The 15,727-nt window shown below is 61.5% G+C and overlaps 2 protein-coding genes across 2 annotated transcripts; one reads left to right on the top strand and one right to left on the bottom strand.

Annotated features, from left to right (window-relative positions):
• Positions 1-323: 323 nt before the first annotated feature.
• CHLRE_05g235500v5 (uncharacterized protein) lies at positions 324-8,535 on the bottom strand. The gene is made up of 16 exons (XM_043062247.1): positions 7,676-8,535; positions 7,343-7,444; positions 7,019-7,178; positions 6,787-6,897; positions 6,460-6,576; positions 6,108-6,341; positions 5,725-5,883; positions 5,367-5,486; positions 4,851-5,168; positions 4,208-4,709; positions 3,839-4,072; positions 3,275-3,624; positions 2,878-2,955; positions 2,522-2,620; positions 1,488-2,345; positions 324-1,398 (listed from the first exon to the last, which is right to left on the bottom strand). The coding sequence occupies exons 1-16, from the start codon at positions 8,194-8,196 to the stop codon at positions 1,381-1,383; spliced, it is 3,981 nt and encodes a 1,326-aa protein (XP_042924811.1). The 5' UTR covers positions 8,197-8,535; the 3' UTR covers positions 324-1,380.
• A 177-nt stretch (positions 8,536-8,712) lies between these two features.
• Positions 8,713-14,651, top strand: CHLRE_05g235450v5 (uncharacterized protein). The gene is made up of 12 exons (XM_001697698.2): positions 8,713-9,209; positions 9,467-9,501; positions 9,658-10,161; positions 10,651-10,803; positions 11,180-11,269; positions 11,518-11,594; positions 11,775-11,884; positions 12,054-12,151; positions 12,461-12,563; positions 12,658-12,788; positions 13,069-13,206; positions 13,487-14,651. Exons 1-12 carry the CDS (start codon positions 9,023-9,025, stop codon positions 13,823-13,825), a joined length of 1,965 nt encoding a protein of 654 aa, XP_001697750.2. The 5' UTR covers positions 8,713-9,022; the 3' UTR covers positions 13,826-14,651.
• Positions 14,652-15,727: the final 1,076 nt, after the last annotated feature.

Genomic DNA, 15,727 nt, shown 5'->3' with positions numbered 1-15,727 from the left:
TGCAAATAATATCTTATAGTCGGCGAGAGCTGTGCGGGTGCTGCCAGTCCTCCGCCCCTGGCATCCACTACCATCTTTGGCATTCACTTCCATCTTCGCCGGGTGCTCCATCTCTAAGCGGAGCCTGCACGCCCCCCCCCTGCGGCGGGTGGGAGGGAGACCTCTGCCAGGCATCAAGGCCACCGGGGTTGGAAAGCCGTCGAGCGGCTGTAGCCTGTAGGCTTCCCGGTCTGCCCCGGCAGGGACAGACCTGGACAGACTAACCCGGGGATTCCGCCCACCTGTGCCAACCCCGGTTGGGCGCCGACACGTCAGGGTCAGGCCCGTGAAGAGTTCAATCCTGCATCGCTCGTGCAGGCATCATACATCCTTGCGACCGCCCGGACCTGGGAATCCGCCCAATGCTCGTCACGGAACGACAGTGTATTATTGTGAGAGGTCTTTGCAGCGCCTGGCAATGCCAAGTCCCCAGCCCCCAGCAATGACCGGTGTCCTATTATAACATCAGTGACCGTCACCGACCTACCTCCATTAACACGACCACAACAGCTGCATAGCACTTATGCACGTGCATGCGAGTCTTGGTGGGAACCCCTTGGTGGGGGAGCACTCGCAAGACGGGTATACAAGCGACTGTGATGGTTAGTGCGTAATTGCGAACGCATACTGCATGGTGCTGGCTTTACGTACGGGCGAGGGTGCGTGCATGGCAGGGCGATGCGGGCCCCTACCTGTTGGCGGCACTGGCGGTGATGGTGAGCAGGCACTGACGCGCAGGCAGTGGTGCGGCAGGATGATGAAGGCACGGCACGGGAGCAGCGAGCGCAATATCGCCCTTACAGTGCGCCGGCCGCGTGTGGTCTTGCCAGGCCGCAGAACTTGTAGAAGGCCGCAGGTTGGGGCTGATTACCGTTGATGAATGCTGTTAAGAGTACCGTAGTCAGTCTGCATTACTGCAATGGCGTCATCTGGCCGCAACTGAGGTTAGGGTGCCACCAACCGCAGCCATGATGTGGCTGAAGGCGCTCACAGCAAGTGTAAGAGGCGCTCAGAACTGATTGGCACGCGCAGACACGGCACGCATAGGCTAGCAAGCGTATAAAGTGTTTAATGGTGACGCCCGACCGACGGTGTCCAATTGGACACACGTTACCGTACCATGCAATCTAGAACGCCTGAACTATCCTTCTCTATTCTCTCACACTGACCAGGATGCAAAGCACGCGTACGTAGGTCAGTATGTATCACTGCTCTCTGTTTAGATGAATACCCAGTCGATAGTTATCTGCACTCCACGCCCCCACACGCGCGACATTGAAAGGTCGCGCCCTCAAACTTGACTCCACACAAGCTTGGCTACCTCATCGCTCCAAGCGCTGCTCAAATGCGTTCACGATCCTGGGGGTAAGGACAGGATGGCGAGATAGCAACGCGTTAGCAACTCCTTCCAAAGTTCGCGCCGAGAACGACCCATACCCACGCCCTACCTTGATCATACCCTTGACAGTGGCCTCGATTCTGTGCACCGCCTCAATCGCCTGCTGCCGAGCCTCAGGACTGCCGTGCACACCCTTGCCCTGCTGCTGCGACTGTTGCGGCTGCTCCTCCTGTTGTTGTTCCAGCTGCAGCTCCTGCACCTCACGTTCCAACATGGCCAGGAGCGCCGCGTCATCTGCCGAGGAGCGAACCGACGACACATCTGATGTGGCCGCGCCCGGCGGACTGACAACCGCAGTGCCAGAAGGCCCAGCCGCAGCGCCGCCGTTCTCCCTGTCGCTTGCCCCGCGCGGCAGCACGAGCTGAGACAGCGTAGGCTCTGAGAGCAGTCCAGACCCTCCTCCGACACCGCCGGCATCCCCACCTCCTGCCGATGCATTCGGAATGCCTGAGGACCGCTGCCGCCCGCTGCCCACCGAGGACTGGCTTGCAGACGGATGCGCTACTGGCGCGGTGGGCCGCGTGGGCGTGGCGGCAACGGACGCCAGCCCTGCACCGCTTGTGCCATGCAGTCCTGGCATCTGCGCAACCGGCGCCGGCGAGCCAAACGCAGCCAGGCTGTGGACTCCTTGCTGCTGCATCACCTGCATCTGCTGCTGCATCTGCTGCTGCACGGTCTGCATGATGGAAGGCTGGTTCTGACCGAAGCGCGACGCCACGTTGGCGTGTGCGTGTGGGGGAGCATGTGCGTGCGAGCCCGTGGCGCCAGCAAAAGGAGTCCCCTGCCCTTGTACGCTGGCTGCGCCCCGCGCAGCGCTGCCTTGAGCCACATGCACCGGCACCACCGGCACCGCACCCAGCGACACCAGCTGCGCCCGGAGGGCGTCGTTCTCGCGCTGCAGCCGCTTCTGCGAGTGGAGCAAGTCACAGCGTGCTCAGTCGTGCCTGCAAAGAGGGTCTTCGCTAGAAGAGGCTTGCCTATGCGACATGCTTGACATGCACTTTCGTACCCTTTAACCCACCGCCGCGCACAATGTCTTTGCTATGCCTGACTGCACAGCCCACAATGGCTTGCGGGTCCCACCTGGAACGCCTCCTTCAGCCGCCGTATGTCCGCCAGCTCGCCTGCCGCCTGCTTGGTCAGCACCTCGTATGAGCCCAGCTGCCGCCGCAGGTTCTCAACCTGCAGGCCAGCAACCAACACACACAACGCACGTGGTGTCGAACCTCTCCTTTGTGCTTTCCTAACACCCCACAAGGGCGAGCACGTGTAAGCACCGAGGGATGTGGGTTTCCCCATCGCTGGTCAGCAGGCAGCTAAAATTATAGCACGCCATCCGTTGCCTCGGCCCGCACGCACCCAGCAGCCAATGCCGTCTCTCCCTCGTCGCTTACGCTAGAGTGTACAGACCCTTCCTTCCGGCTGCTCCCCTGCCACACCTGCGTGGTGAGGCGCTCGTTGGCGGCCTCGCTGGCCACCAGCTGGTCGTGGAGCACCTCGCGGTCGGCGTTGAGCACCTGCGCGCGTGTGCGGTGTTTGCGCATGTTCGGGAGAGAAAGAGAGAGCACGGAAGGAAGAAAATACGCAGGACAGTGCCTTGCATGTATGTGCATGTGAGCGTGTGCACTGGCCTTGCTGACAGGGGATGTCAAGCGGCCGAGACAGCTGTCGCACTGCAAAATTGCCGCCGCACAAACACTGGGAATACCTCCCCTCTGCTGGGTTCGGTTTAGTTTGGGCTGGAATCTACAGGCCCCCCCCCACGTTTCTCCTTGCAGCGCTTCTGTTTCCTTATGGGACTGGTTCAGAGTTAACACCCACATACGTACGGCACACCTGCAGCTCCAAGTCGCGGTCGAACTCGGCGTCAATGCCGCCCGCGTAGCTGCTGGTGGGGCTCAGCGTGTTGGAGCGGCGGGCCAGGGATGAGACCGAGGCGGGGCCCAGGCCCATACCCGCGCTACCCAGGCCGCTGGCAGAGTTGGTGCGGATGGGCGGCGGCGGCGTGGCGGGTGGGCCGGCGCCGCGACCGGGCGGGGCGGGGTGTGAGGATGGAGACTTCGGCGGCTGAGCGGTGTGGTGGTGCGTGCTGAAGACCTCAGAGCGTGAGACGCTGGCCGCGCTGGGGCTGGCTAGCGTGGGAACCTTAGCGTCCTTGATCATGTCTTGGATCTGAGACATAAGGCCTGCACGCGTGCCACGTGCGTGCGTGCACGCGTGCCTCCAGGTCAGCTTCTAGTCATGACAAAGGCCATGGTATGCCGTGATAGGAGCTAGTCATGACAAAGGCCATGGTATGCCGTGATATAGGAGCCCGACACGTACGGTACTGAGAGCACATGGCCCGTCACCCAGGAGGACACAGCGCCCCAACCGCCACTCGCCACCTCTCGCCCTCACCGTCGTTGACGTTGAAGTCTTCCTCCTCGCCCTCGGACTCGGGGCTGCCGCCCCCACTGGCCGCCACCCCGCCCGCGCCCAGCGCCGCCGCCACCTGCTGCCGCAGATCACCCACATCGCCCGCAGAGTCCGAGCCACGTGCCGTAATGGTGGGTGCCGCCTCGCCGCCCAACTGGTCCAACAGGCTCGAGCCCAGCGCCCGCTTGGACGCGCTGCCGCCCAAGACGGGCCGCCCTGCATCGCACAGCAGCCGCAACAAGGACTGTAATACGCAGTCGTGTGCAGCACTACCGCACAAACTGGATCCCAACCACCTGCACCCAGCCAACGAACTTCTCACGGATAAACCATCCCACCCACCCAGCGCACCTTCCCGGTCCACGGGCTCATCACTCCACACCGGCAAGCCCAGCCCCTGCACGCCCGGCCCCGCTGGAATGCGGCTCTCCGACACGCGGCGGCCGGTCACCGACGGCCGTGCCGCAGGCACCTCCTGGACCCGCAGCCCTGCTGCGGCACAGCCACCCTCCGTGTTCGGCCCGGAGGCCGGCCCCGGCGTGCTCCAGCCGCTTTCACCACCCACACCTGCCTCGGCTCCGGGCCCGTTCACGCCGCCGGTAAGGCCAGGGCTGCTGGCGATGTGGCGCATGTGTCCGGGTGGGTACATCAGCTCCTCGCCTGCGGACGTGAGCAGCAGCGACTGCCGGCCGCCGCCCAGCTGGTGCTCCGAGGCGGAGGCCGTGAGGAGCGACGACGCTCCGTCCGCGCCCCCTGCGCCCATCATGCCAGAGCTGCTGCCTGCGCCGGTGGGCGTGCTGCTGCCACCAAACATGACCTCATCTACATTGCCGCCCCGCTCCTCCACAAACACCTGCACAACAGCCGGAGCCAGGTGCAACAGGAGAGCGGTGTGAAGCGCAAGCCACATGTGCAACTGCATGGAGCTGCGCGCACGCACCCACACACCCACACCCACACCCACACACCCACCCCCCCCCCCACACACACACACCTGCAGCCGCGCCAGCTTGATCTTGAGCATCATCGCCTCCATTTCCGCCCCGCGCCGCGCATCCCGCTCCGCCTGCAGCGCTGCCGCCGCCTCCTCATCCGGCGGCGGCGCCGCCATAGCCGCGTCTGCCAGCGCTGTTGACACGCTGCCGCCGCCCGCATCCGCGCCCAGCAGCCGCAGGCCGGGTCCGGGGCTGATGCCTGCCTCCATCAGCAGCCGCCGCGCCTCGGCCAGCTGGCGCTTCAGGTCCGCCACTTCCTTCTGGTAGCGCCGCAGCAGCGCGCGGTCGTCCAGCAGCTCGTTGGCGCGGGCCGTCACCTGCGGGGGCCGGGTTACCAGGCATGGCTAGTCAGGAGAACGCGATGCGGGGCCGGGGTGAGGCGGCTGCATGTTGCGGGGCGCGGTGGCAGGCATGGGTGCGGGAATTCCGGTTGCGGTCGAGTTGGTTGCAACGTGCCTTAGTGCATGGGCCATGACCTGTTAAGCCCAGAAGGTAGTTGGTACATGTGTACCCACCTGCACCAGCTTGGCCCGCGCTGCGAACTTGAGCGTGTTGGCGGTCTCATCGCTCTGTCCGCCCGCCGGCGTCACGTTGCACACCACCGCCACCCGGGCGCCAGGGCCGGACAAGCTCGGCTGCAGGTAGCCAAGTTGAGATGGACGGCGCTCAGCCGGACATTCACCATCCCCAAGGCCGTTACACTTGGGATCACCCCAGGCATTGCGACTGGCGACATGTGCGCGCACCTCCCCCTCCCCCTACTACTGTTCCTGGCTACGCCTTCACTGCTTGCGTGCAAATCCCTTGTGTTCGGTTTAGTTCGGGCTGGTATCTACTACCCTCGCCAGTCCCCGTTCCCGCTTGCTCGCTCACTTGAAGCAGGCGCGTCAGCTTGGAGTCGCGGAAAGGGATGTGGCCGGCGGCTCCGGCGGCGCCTCGGCCCTCCACCGACGCCAGCTTGTGGATGACTGTGCCCAGCGTCAGCAGCGAGCGGTTGATGTAGGAGCCCTCCATGCGCTGGCCCTTGCTCACCTGCAACCGGTGACCGAGGCGACAGGCGTGACAGGTACCGTTGTTGTGAAGCCGAAATGCTTGCGGCGCAGGTGGTTAAGCAGGCTTGTGGAGAGCAGTGCGCGTACAGTGCGCGTACAGTGTGCGTGTGAATGGGTATGCCGCATGATGTGCAGCATCAGGTGCACTCCCTCCTACTCACAAACTCAAATGGCACTGAGCCCATGTGTCTGCAACCCACTCACCACCGCCCTCGCGCTCTCCGAGCCTGCCAGGTCAATGAGGCACAGGCAGGACACCAGCCGGCTGCTGCCGGGGCCACGTGTGCCGGGCGTGCTGGCGTCGGCGCCCGCGTCTGCAGGCGCAGGGGCTGACTCCACGGTAATGCGTGTGATGGTGTGAGAGCGCGAGGAGTCCTCATTGAAGGCGGTGGCGGACACCTTGCGGTTGTGGTCGCCGCGCGCTATAAGGCCCAACGCCTGGGGCGTTGGAAAAGATGTAGAACAAGAGAAAACCCAGATCACTTCCTTGAAGAAATGGGGCAGCCAGAAAGCTCTTAAACGTAATAGCAGCTACACGTGCACCTGCGTTCCCCACCTCCTGCGCGCTTGCCACCGGCGCCTCCAACAGTCCATCCACCAGGACTATCCCGCTGCGAGCGTCCTCACGGACTTTGAGGTTGGTACGCGTGGGGTCGAGCAGATCGTTTAGGACCTGAAAGAGTGAGGCAATTTGCATTGTGTTGGTATGGTGCAAGCAGTTCGAGCCGCAAATGCGCCATCGGCCTACCGCCCTCAAATGACGATGCCAGCCCGTGCTGCAGGTGTCCCTGCCCAGCGCATGTCCTGCCTGTCAGGATCAGCCGCACCCGCCTTCCTCCCATTCGCGCTCATGGCATCACAGACACATTCTTTTGCAACTCACCTCGTTGTAAATCTCCATGACTGACATGCGCACTCGGAACAGCCGGGCCGACCCCGCCGCCTCCATCTGGGCAAACAGCTCCCGCACGATGCGTGGCACTACACCGGGGTCCTGCGTATTAGCAGCGGGAGTACGGTGTAACACACATGACACGCCGCAAGTCAATCACAGCAGCGCAGTAATTGTAAAAGCATAGTCAGGGGCTGCATGCCTGCAGCACGTCAGGACGCACCGATTCTGTGCCCATCATTGTGTGTGTCTTGCCGCTGCTGGTGACGCCGTACGCAAAGATGGTGCCGTTGACGCCTGCCAGCGCCGGAGCCACCAGCGGCAGCGCCAGGCTGCTGGCCACCAGAGCGTTGTCGGTGTCGGGGCCAAAAACTGTGTCAAACCTGCGGGCAGGCGTAGGAGTATGGATGGTGGTGGGTGGGCGCCCATGCAGGATACACGGCGGGCAGGCGGCTTCGATGGACGTTGGCACTGGATACGGTACTGAAGTTCCCCGTGTTCCCCGGTCCAACACTGCACCGGTACGAGCTGGAGCCAGCAGCCTTACCTGTGCTTGGCGATGAAGCCGCCGGCCGCATCCAGCATGCCAACGTTCCCCTCCTGGTCCACTCCCCACACAGCGCGGTCACCTCGCTGCCGCTCCTTCTCGCTGCAAGGAGGTAGATACCGTAAACATGGACAGCCACACAGAAAAGGTCGAGGTCAATCAAGCATCACCGGGATCCGCCAACCCTACAAAGCGCACAAGTTGTCTCGCAATCCGCGCAAAAGGCATGCCCCTCCATGGCCTTGCGCTGTCTGAAGTCCAGAGACTGACCTGTGCACACGTCAGCGCCCCCACGATCCCGCAATTCAACCAAACGCCGTCACCCGCACGCACCACAAGGGCCTGAGGCGTACGGCCACCTGGATGTGGCTGCGGCCTGTGCCCGCGTCCGAGTAAGCGCCAGCTCCAACACTTGCAGCTGTCGCCGCAGCAGCCGACGGCGGCACTGCCGTCGAGAGGTCCACCGAGCGGATGAGGCCGCTCCCAGACGCTGCCAATGCCCCGCCCAGCGTTATGGATGCGCTGGGCGGGCCGCCGATGGATGAACGCAGCCCTGACCCAGTGGGTGTGGGCGGTCGGCCGCTGAGGGATGAGCGATGCGACTGCCCCGGTATAGAGCTGTCGTTCCCTCGCGGCATCGACAGGCTGGGCGGCAGCCCTGGGCGTCCCGGTGGTCCTGCTCCCGCTCCCGCTGCTCCAGGCGTGGTAGCGCCGGTGCTGCTGCTGGTGGGACCGTACGATGGTGCCGGCTGCCCCAGATACACGGAGTTGCTGACAGAGGCTCGACGCTCACGCTCGGCAGCTGTGGCGGCTGAAGCCAGCGTTGGACTGCTGCCTCGCATACTGGCCAGCATCCCTGCCGTCCAGGTGTTGCTGCCGCTTCCCTGTCCACCGCCGAAGCCGTTGGCGTTCGGCGTCGACGGAGAGCTAAGACCAGGGCTAACTGGTGGAGATGGTAACCGCGTATTACTACTGCGCAGGCCAGCTTGTAGCGTGGGGATACGGCTGAGGCTGGGTGTGGAAGTCAGTGGTGCCCGGGTGCTGTTCGGAGGACCCGGGCCAGCCGCTGGCGGTGCGTCCATCACGAGTGCTGTAGCGCCTGCTTATCAATCGAGCATTTGTCGGCAGCCGGAGACAACGCAGATAAACTCAATTCTTTGGGCGCTTCTGAGCATCTGACGCGTGCGCGGACCAATGGTACACACAGAATGCAAGGTAAGATTAATTTGTAGTGTCATGGGATTTAGCTCGCTGGACAACTCCAGGACTGAGTAGCAGCAGCAGCAGGCGCGTGCATGCGACACGGCGATTCGGCACCCTCGCTCCAACTCCCAGTTGCCAACTGTGACCTTCAACCCGTAGTTATATTTGTAAAGCAGAAAGTAGTACATATTCTTTTTTGCTGGAGAGACTGCCCCCTTCGTTCATTCCTGAGCTTCTGTGAGTTTTCTCTGCGTCATCAACATTCACGTTGCTAACATATATCAACATAACATCTATTCGGCTTGCCCGGAAGGACTTGCGGGAAGGGGACTGGACCACCTTCCGCGAAAGATATGAGACTCAACCAACGATGGCAATGGATGTAGTACCATGGTATAGAGGAGGCTGAGTGGAAGAGGTCGCCCGACTGAACGGGAGGGGAAAGCGGTCGCAACGTAGGACCTTGCCCCCAGGCCGATGGTGTTCTCGTGCTTTGGTTGTTTTGGAAGCTCGGAGCCAGCGGATGCAGCCAGCAGGAGCGGTCGCGGCGAGGAGCAAGGGCGAGCTGATGCACTGGCTCAGGGCCAGCCCGTGCAAAAGCCTCAACGGCGCCAGTCCTCAACGGACATTCTCAGCGATTGTCACAGCTACGCATCAGCGACGGGTGAGTTTTTGCTCGAAACGGTTGACAGGGACCTGGCGGGCGGGTGGGGGCGTGAAACCGTGTGCCCCGGTTTCGGCCGTGCTGGGCAGCGCGCCGCTGCAGCATGGCCAGCATCAACGCCGTTGCAGCTGGGGGCATGCCTGTCGCAAAAGATGGCCAAGCGGTGCTTTAGTCCTAGCACGATATGGTCGGCTGGCAGGGTTTTGCAGGTTCAGGTAGGAAATGGCATCAGCCTTCCTTGTCACCATGGTTTACAGGCCTGCAACCCACGCGGCGGACTGCGTCCGTGAAGGTATGCGTTGGGCTACCAGGGACTGACTGGACTCGCATTATAGCAGGAACCATGGCACAACCTGCGGCCGCCAATACATTGCTGCACCCTCCCTATAGCCGCACCAAACCACAACGCCCCGCTTCAGTTGCCGTGCGCCGCCTCTCCCTCGCACAGGCATGCCTTGGCATCAACTCGGAGCACTACTCCTTCATCCGGGACGTGGGCACCAACAACTACTATGAAGCCATCACTCCCACGCACGCCTCCATGGCATCCCATTCCGTGGGCGGCGCACTCGCCAACATCCAGCAGCAGCGCTCCAGCCGCAGTGGCGCTGCGCACGCGCAGCAGCCCGGCCCCTCGCCGCCCATCACCACCTCGGGCGAAGAACCCATGGGGCCCGGCGGCTATACCACTAGCCGCACCGTGAGCGACCGGGGCGGCAGCGGGCAGGGCATGGGGCCGGGCCCTGGCTCGGCACCGCCCGCGGTGTACGAGGGGCCGGGGCCGGCGTCGGGCGCGCTGCAGCCGGTGGAGGGGCTGGAGGCGGAGGGCAATGATGTGCTGCTGTGCGTGTCGCCTAACCTGCCGGCGGGCATGCGGCGGCCCAAGTGGAGCAGCGAGGACTATGTGGTGCTGGACCAGATACACAGGGGGCACTCCTCCACCGTGTTCAAGGTGGGCGCAGAGGAGATGTAGCCGTGCCTGCCAGGCAGAGTGATGGGAACACAAAGCGAGGGGGCTCCTGGCGTGCGCGGGGTCTGGGCGGGCTGATACTGTGGCACGCAGCGCAGTGCAGCGCAGTGCACGGGGGCGAGCTTCGTCAATGTTGGTGTAGCATCCGTGCTTTAGACAGGACGGGCAAGTATCGGGTGATTGATGCAGGCGTGCATGGGACGGCCGGGGCTCAGAATTACAACACGTTGGAGCACGGCATCAGATATCGGGGCACGGGTCTGCGGCTCTGGATGGAAGCCGCGGCGTGCAGCTCCCTATCACGGCATGCAAAGTTGCGTGCCCTGTTACATGCTGCATCATGCGCCGTTGGTCCAGCGGTCCAATGTCAAGATCAAACGTGTGCCAACTATTTTACCAACAATAACACGACTACCAACGACGACAACAAGGACACCGTCACTACTGCCATGCTCCTGCCTGCTCTCACAGGCCCAGTGCCAGAACAGCGAGCTGATCGTGGCGGTCAAGGTGTACCGCCTCAGCCAGCTGCCGGAGCTGCAGCGGCTGCACCTGTTCCGCGAGATCAAGCTTCACGCCATGCTGGACCACCCCAACATCATCGGCTTCTACGCGGCGTTCATGGTGCGAGGGAGTAGCGTCCATGAAAGACGAAGTGACTTTATTACAGCTTACTATTTCCCTTAAAACAACTACTGAGCTGTGAAAAGCTTAGTATTACCGTTTAATGCGCAAGGGGGGTGGGGCACAGGCTGACGGTGGCGCACGGCCACGAGGCAAGCTGGGTCTCGCGTGGCATGGGTGCGGCGCGGAAGCACGCTGGGGGGGGGGGGTGGCGGGTTGACCTGGCGTGACAAGTATCAATTGTGCGTGGGCGCGGGGGCATCGTTCAGATGAGGCGCTTCGCCATGCATTCTCACGTCTTCTTCAGGTTAACGCCCAGCAGCCCTTGTGAGCTTAACAATTCATACCTGTCCGCGACCTATTGCTAACGCTGCAGGAGGGCGACAACGTGTTTATCATTGAGGAGTTTGCGGACGGCGGCGACCTGCTGGGGCTGCTGTTCAAGTACGGGGGCAAGATACCCGAGGTGAGGGGCAGCGCGGCAGGGCAGGGCAGCGTTACAGGCGTGCATGCGGGTGGGGCGCCGCAGCAGGAGCAGGGGCGTGGGTTCGTGATGCAGCACGCCACGTTAGCGGGGGCTCACGCCGCTTGGAAAGGAATGCCCTGGAGAACCTTGCCAGGCAGGCGGGCTACACTGCTACATGTTGCTTGTCAGATGCCAGCAGCATACCTGTTCATTTGAATGTTGACATCTATCGTAACGGTAATGTGCAGACTGCATTCCTGAAGCTAGTGGCGGTGCCTCTGCTGTCCGCGGTACACCACATGCACAGCAACGGCATCCTGCACAGGTGCGAACACAGTACTTAGCTAGGAGAGCGTCCCGCACCCACCCAGCTGGCTGCCCCCAAAGGTGCAGGGCGATGGGATGCACCATACATCGCCCCGCGCGGAAAAAGGCTCGCTGCGCGTGGTCTGCACCTTAGCATACCGACTTTCCAAAATACCGGTATATCTTGTTGTGTGTGCAGAGACATCAAGCCCGAGAACGTGCTGTTCACTTCCACGCGGGTGCCCAAGCTGGCAGACCTTGGGCTGGCCATCGACATGCGTGAAGAGCGGCCCAACAGCAACGCCGGGAGTGAGTGCTAGGCAGCAAGCAAGGGGAGAGGAATGCACGCCTTGCCGAATGCATAGATAGGGCCCGGTATGTAACCAGAGGTCTGCGTGGGAGCATTGGGCCAGTTAACGTTATGGCAAATTTCCTTAGCACGTTCGTGCGTTATGGTTGCTCGGCCTAACACACACAGCGCTGGACTACATGGCGCCTGAGGTGCTGTCTTGTCCTCTCAAGCGCTCGCCACAAGAAAACAAGGACAACCCGTCCGCACCGGGGTACGGGCCAGAGGTGCGTATTGGCGCTTTTGGACAGGGTTATTCTGGGCATTGGAGAGCAGCAACATAAGTCAACCGCCAGGAGCAGCTGCTTTTTCAGGATCCGGCACTGCCCTTCTGTTCCTTGTGTTTGAAAACTAACATAGTGGAGCGGCGGGGCCTGACGTTGTGTTCGTTTTGGTTCGCAAGGGCGTGGTATCAATGCGTGGATTGGTGACTGCTGTGGGGCATTAGGCCAGTACTACCAGGAATAAACGTAATGCAAGAAGGCGCATGTGCTCGGTATGCGGCTTAGATCGCTGTTGCTGTATGTTCCCTGTAGGCGGACGCGTGGGCACTGGGCGCGGTGACGTACGAGATGCTTGTGGGGCAGCCGCCGTTCAAGGGGTTTACGGAGGAGGACACCACCAACTTCATCCTTACAGGTGGGGCACAGGGTCGTGCGCGTCGTTACTCCAATTCGGCACGTCGAGCTTGCATTCCTGTGAGGCCGCCCTGTTCCTACTGACTTAACTCCAGGCGAGCTGCGGATGCCCAAGCTACTGTCCGACCCCGCCAAGGACTTCATCAACCGGGCCCTGGCGCGCAATCGTGTGCAGCGGCTACGCCTGGCAGACATGCTGGAGCACCCCTGGATCCAGTCGGCCGAGGTGTGCAGGCTGAGGATTTGGGGAGCGACAATGCATTTCCACATCAAGCATACTCGCGCAGATCAATGCTGGCCCAATGCCACACAGATCATTACTGGCCCTCTGCGGTTGCACTCGAATACCACGCCCACGCTGCGCGCATGCCTGCCTCAAATTCGAATGCCTGCTGCTTTCATTGTTTCACTTTGCCCTTTCAGTTCTGCCACCCCCGCGCCTTTCTCTGTACAAATCTTTGCAACCCCCCCCCCCCCTCCCCGTGTTCCCCACTGGTGCCCCTAAGACGCTGGAGGCTGCGCCAGAGCCACTGGAGGTGGAGGAACCGGACTTCCTGCCTTTTGGCGCGGGCATGCCGGGGCCTAACGTGTTGGGACCTAACTTTGGGCCGCTGCCGGACCTGCACGAGGAGGGAGACAGCGAGGTGGGCGGAGAGGATTCTGTGCATACTAGGTTAGGCAACAGCGATGAACATGGGCGGAGGGCAGCGGCACGCGATATGTAGAAGACAGGCGTAAAGCAGCTTTGGCATGCCCTGGGCATGCTCGTCAACTTCCAGCACCCTGTCCCCTCGCCTTTCAGTACCACTTCGCCTTTCATTGAATGTTTGTTACCAAGCTGTGGAGGGCCATTCATTGCGCTCGCCCATTGCTGGCCTCAACAATCATTGGATCGCTCCCTAACCCTGTCATGTCACTTTACAGGGCGAGGTGGACGAGGACGACGAGATCATGACCGCCTCCCGCACGGGCGCCCTTTCAAACATGGACTCATCCTACCGTGGGCTCACAGGTGCCGGCTCGATGGCCGACGGCCCTCCCGGCACCAGCACCGGCGGCGGCGCTGCGGGGTCACGGCACGGCGTGCCATTCTTAGGGGGCCCCAGCCGCCTGGGCAGCATGGGCGCGGGGGTGGTGGCGGGAGGCACGCCAACTGGTGTGGCACGGCAGACTTCAAGACCGGGCTCAAGCCACCGGGACCCTGCGCTGCTGGGGCTTGGATTGGCAGGCAGGAGTAACTCATTTTCACGCAGGTCAGGTTGAAAAGGGACAGGCGCCAGTGCTGACTGTGTTACTACTGCGTCGTCAATAAGGGCACACCACCAGTGTGCCCGTGCCGTGTGGCATCAGGACGCAGATGGGAGACAACAAGAGGTTCTGCGGGCGGTACTTGACAGACATTCCAGTCTGGTGAATGTGTCTGGGCGGGGCATCTTATCTGAAAGTATCGGTCCGCCATTGCGGCTGTGTGTTAAAGAGCACAAGGAAAACGTTGCGCAAAGACAGTGTATGCGATGCAGCAAAGCGACGGTTTACGGATGTTACCTGAAGTTACCTCGCATACCTGCTGCGGTGAGCCGCCGGTCTTACCAACCGGAAATCGCGCAACCCCCGCTACTCTAACCTCGAGGGGGGATTAGTGTCCACACGCTCTCAAGGGTGCAAACCCATGCATGTGCTCACGGTACCGTGAGGCCCAAGCACTCCTACAATTCCTAGCTCCGCGTCGCTACTCCTGGCCGCTAAGTCCAAGCTCCCGCCCAATCCTCGATGAAATTCTCACCTACGAGCGAATAAGAAAACAACAGAGCACAGGGCGGCAGCAGGGGAGTGTCAGTGCGGCTGTGTGTGTGTGTAGGAGCTTGCAGACAGGAGGAAAGATGGAGGACCGCAAGACGTGTTTGGCACGTGGGACAGGGTGGTTTCCCTGGCCTGAGATGGTTTCTTGACCAGTGTTTTGTCGGTACCTGTAGTTTGTAGGTCCGTGGGACAGCTTGCCAGAATGGATGGGCAAACGGAAGGGAAGTGAACAAACACTTTATGTTCGGAAGTCTGGGCAAGTTGCTGGGCAAACGTTAAAGGCTTGCAAAATGGGGGGGGGGCTTACAAAACGTGTCAGGAGGGGGAATCACTGACCCCAGACTTCGTAGAATCTTATAAAGTATGGCGCAGGGGGGAGGGGTAGGAACAAACTTTTTTGACCCTATGCCACTGAACCTCTCGGATTCCCCGACCAACCAACCTGACCTGCCGTACGACCCCCAAAAGCATAGCCACTAATCCACTATGGAGCGTAGCGGAGTGGGGGCTGAGCGGGGTTTAGCATGGAGGCCGTACTAGAGCCGGAGCGTTAGCGCTTGCCGCTCTCCTTAGTTCGGCATTCTGCCTATCTAGTTGGATTTTTAGGGTTTTTTAGGCTTCATCCTTACAGAATTGACCAGGGGCAGACACGCTCCCCCCCTACTGCCGGGCACAGAGACCCGAAGACAGCCCAGTGCTCGTATCTTAAGAAGGCAGGTGCGGTGCCAGTGACAGATTTCCGAAGTAGGGCATCATTAATGTTCAGAAACCCGCTGCCGCCGCAACTTTCATCCCAAAAATTTGCACGGTTCGTGTCAAGCCAGGGGGGTGGCAGGCCGTGTCAGCAATCTCTCGATCTCCAATCGTGCCGTGCATCCATCTCAAAACAGAAACTCCACACAAACTACAGCGTGTGGGGCAGCCGCTGGTGCGGGGTGAGGTTGCTGTTCCCCCAACCCACGTTCCGGCTCCGGCACAGCAAAATATTCTGCCGCACAACATGTGCCACTCAGGGGTCGTATCTTGTTTTCAGGGCAATGTCTAGGCTCAGACAAAAACGGCCGGGTGGCCGCCGTCTTTTGTCTGGGCACATGGCGGTTTGGGGGCTTCTCCATAGGAATTCGGACAAAACCCGCCCCAAAACCGGGCGAACAATGTCTTGCCTCAGACATTAGTCCCCGGGAGGAATGTCTAGGAAACGGCCAAAATGGCCAATTAATGTCTGGAGACATTAAGATAGGAGCCCTGGTGCCACTGTTGTAGTATGCGGGGTGAGGTTGCTGTTGCCCCCAGCCCACGTTCCTGCTCCGGCACAGCAAAACATTCCGCCGCATGGCGTGTGCCCCTGTTATAGCGTTGCTGAAA

This window comes from Chlamydomonas reinhardtii, chromosome 5 (genome assembly GCF_000002595.2).
Source record: "Chlamydomonas reinhardtii strain CC-503 cw92 mt+ chromosome 5, whole genome shotgun sequence".
In the NCBI taxonomy this organism is placed as follows: domain Eukaryota; kingdom Viridiplantae; phylum Chlorophyta; class Chlorophyceae; order Chlamydomonadales; family Chlamydomonadaceae; genus Chlamydomonas; species Chlamydomonas reinhardtii.
Note: the sequence above shows the minus strand (reverse complement) of the source record. Positions and strands in the feature narration are given on the sequence as shown.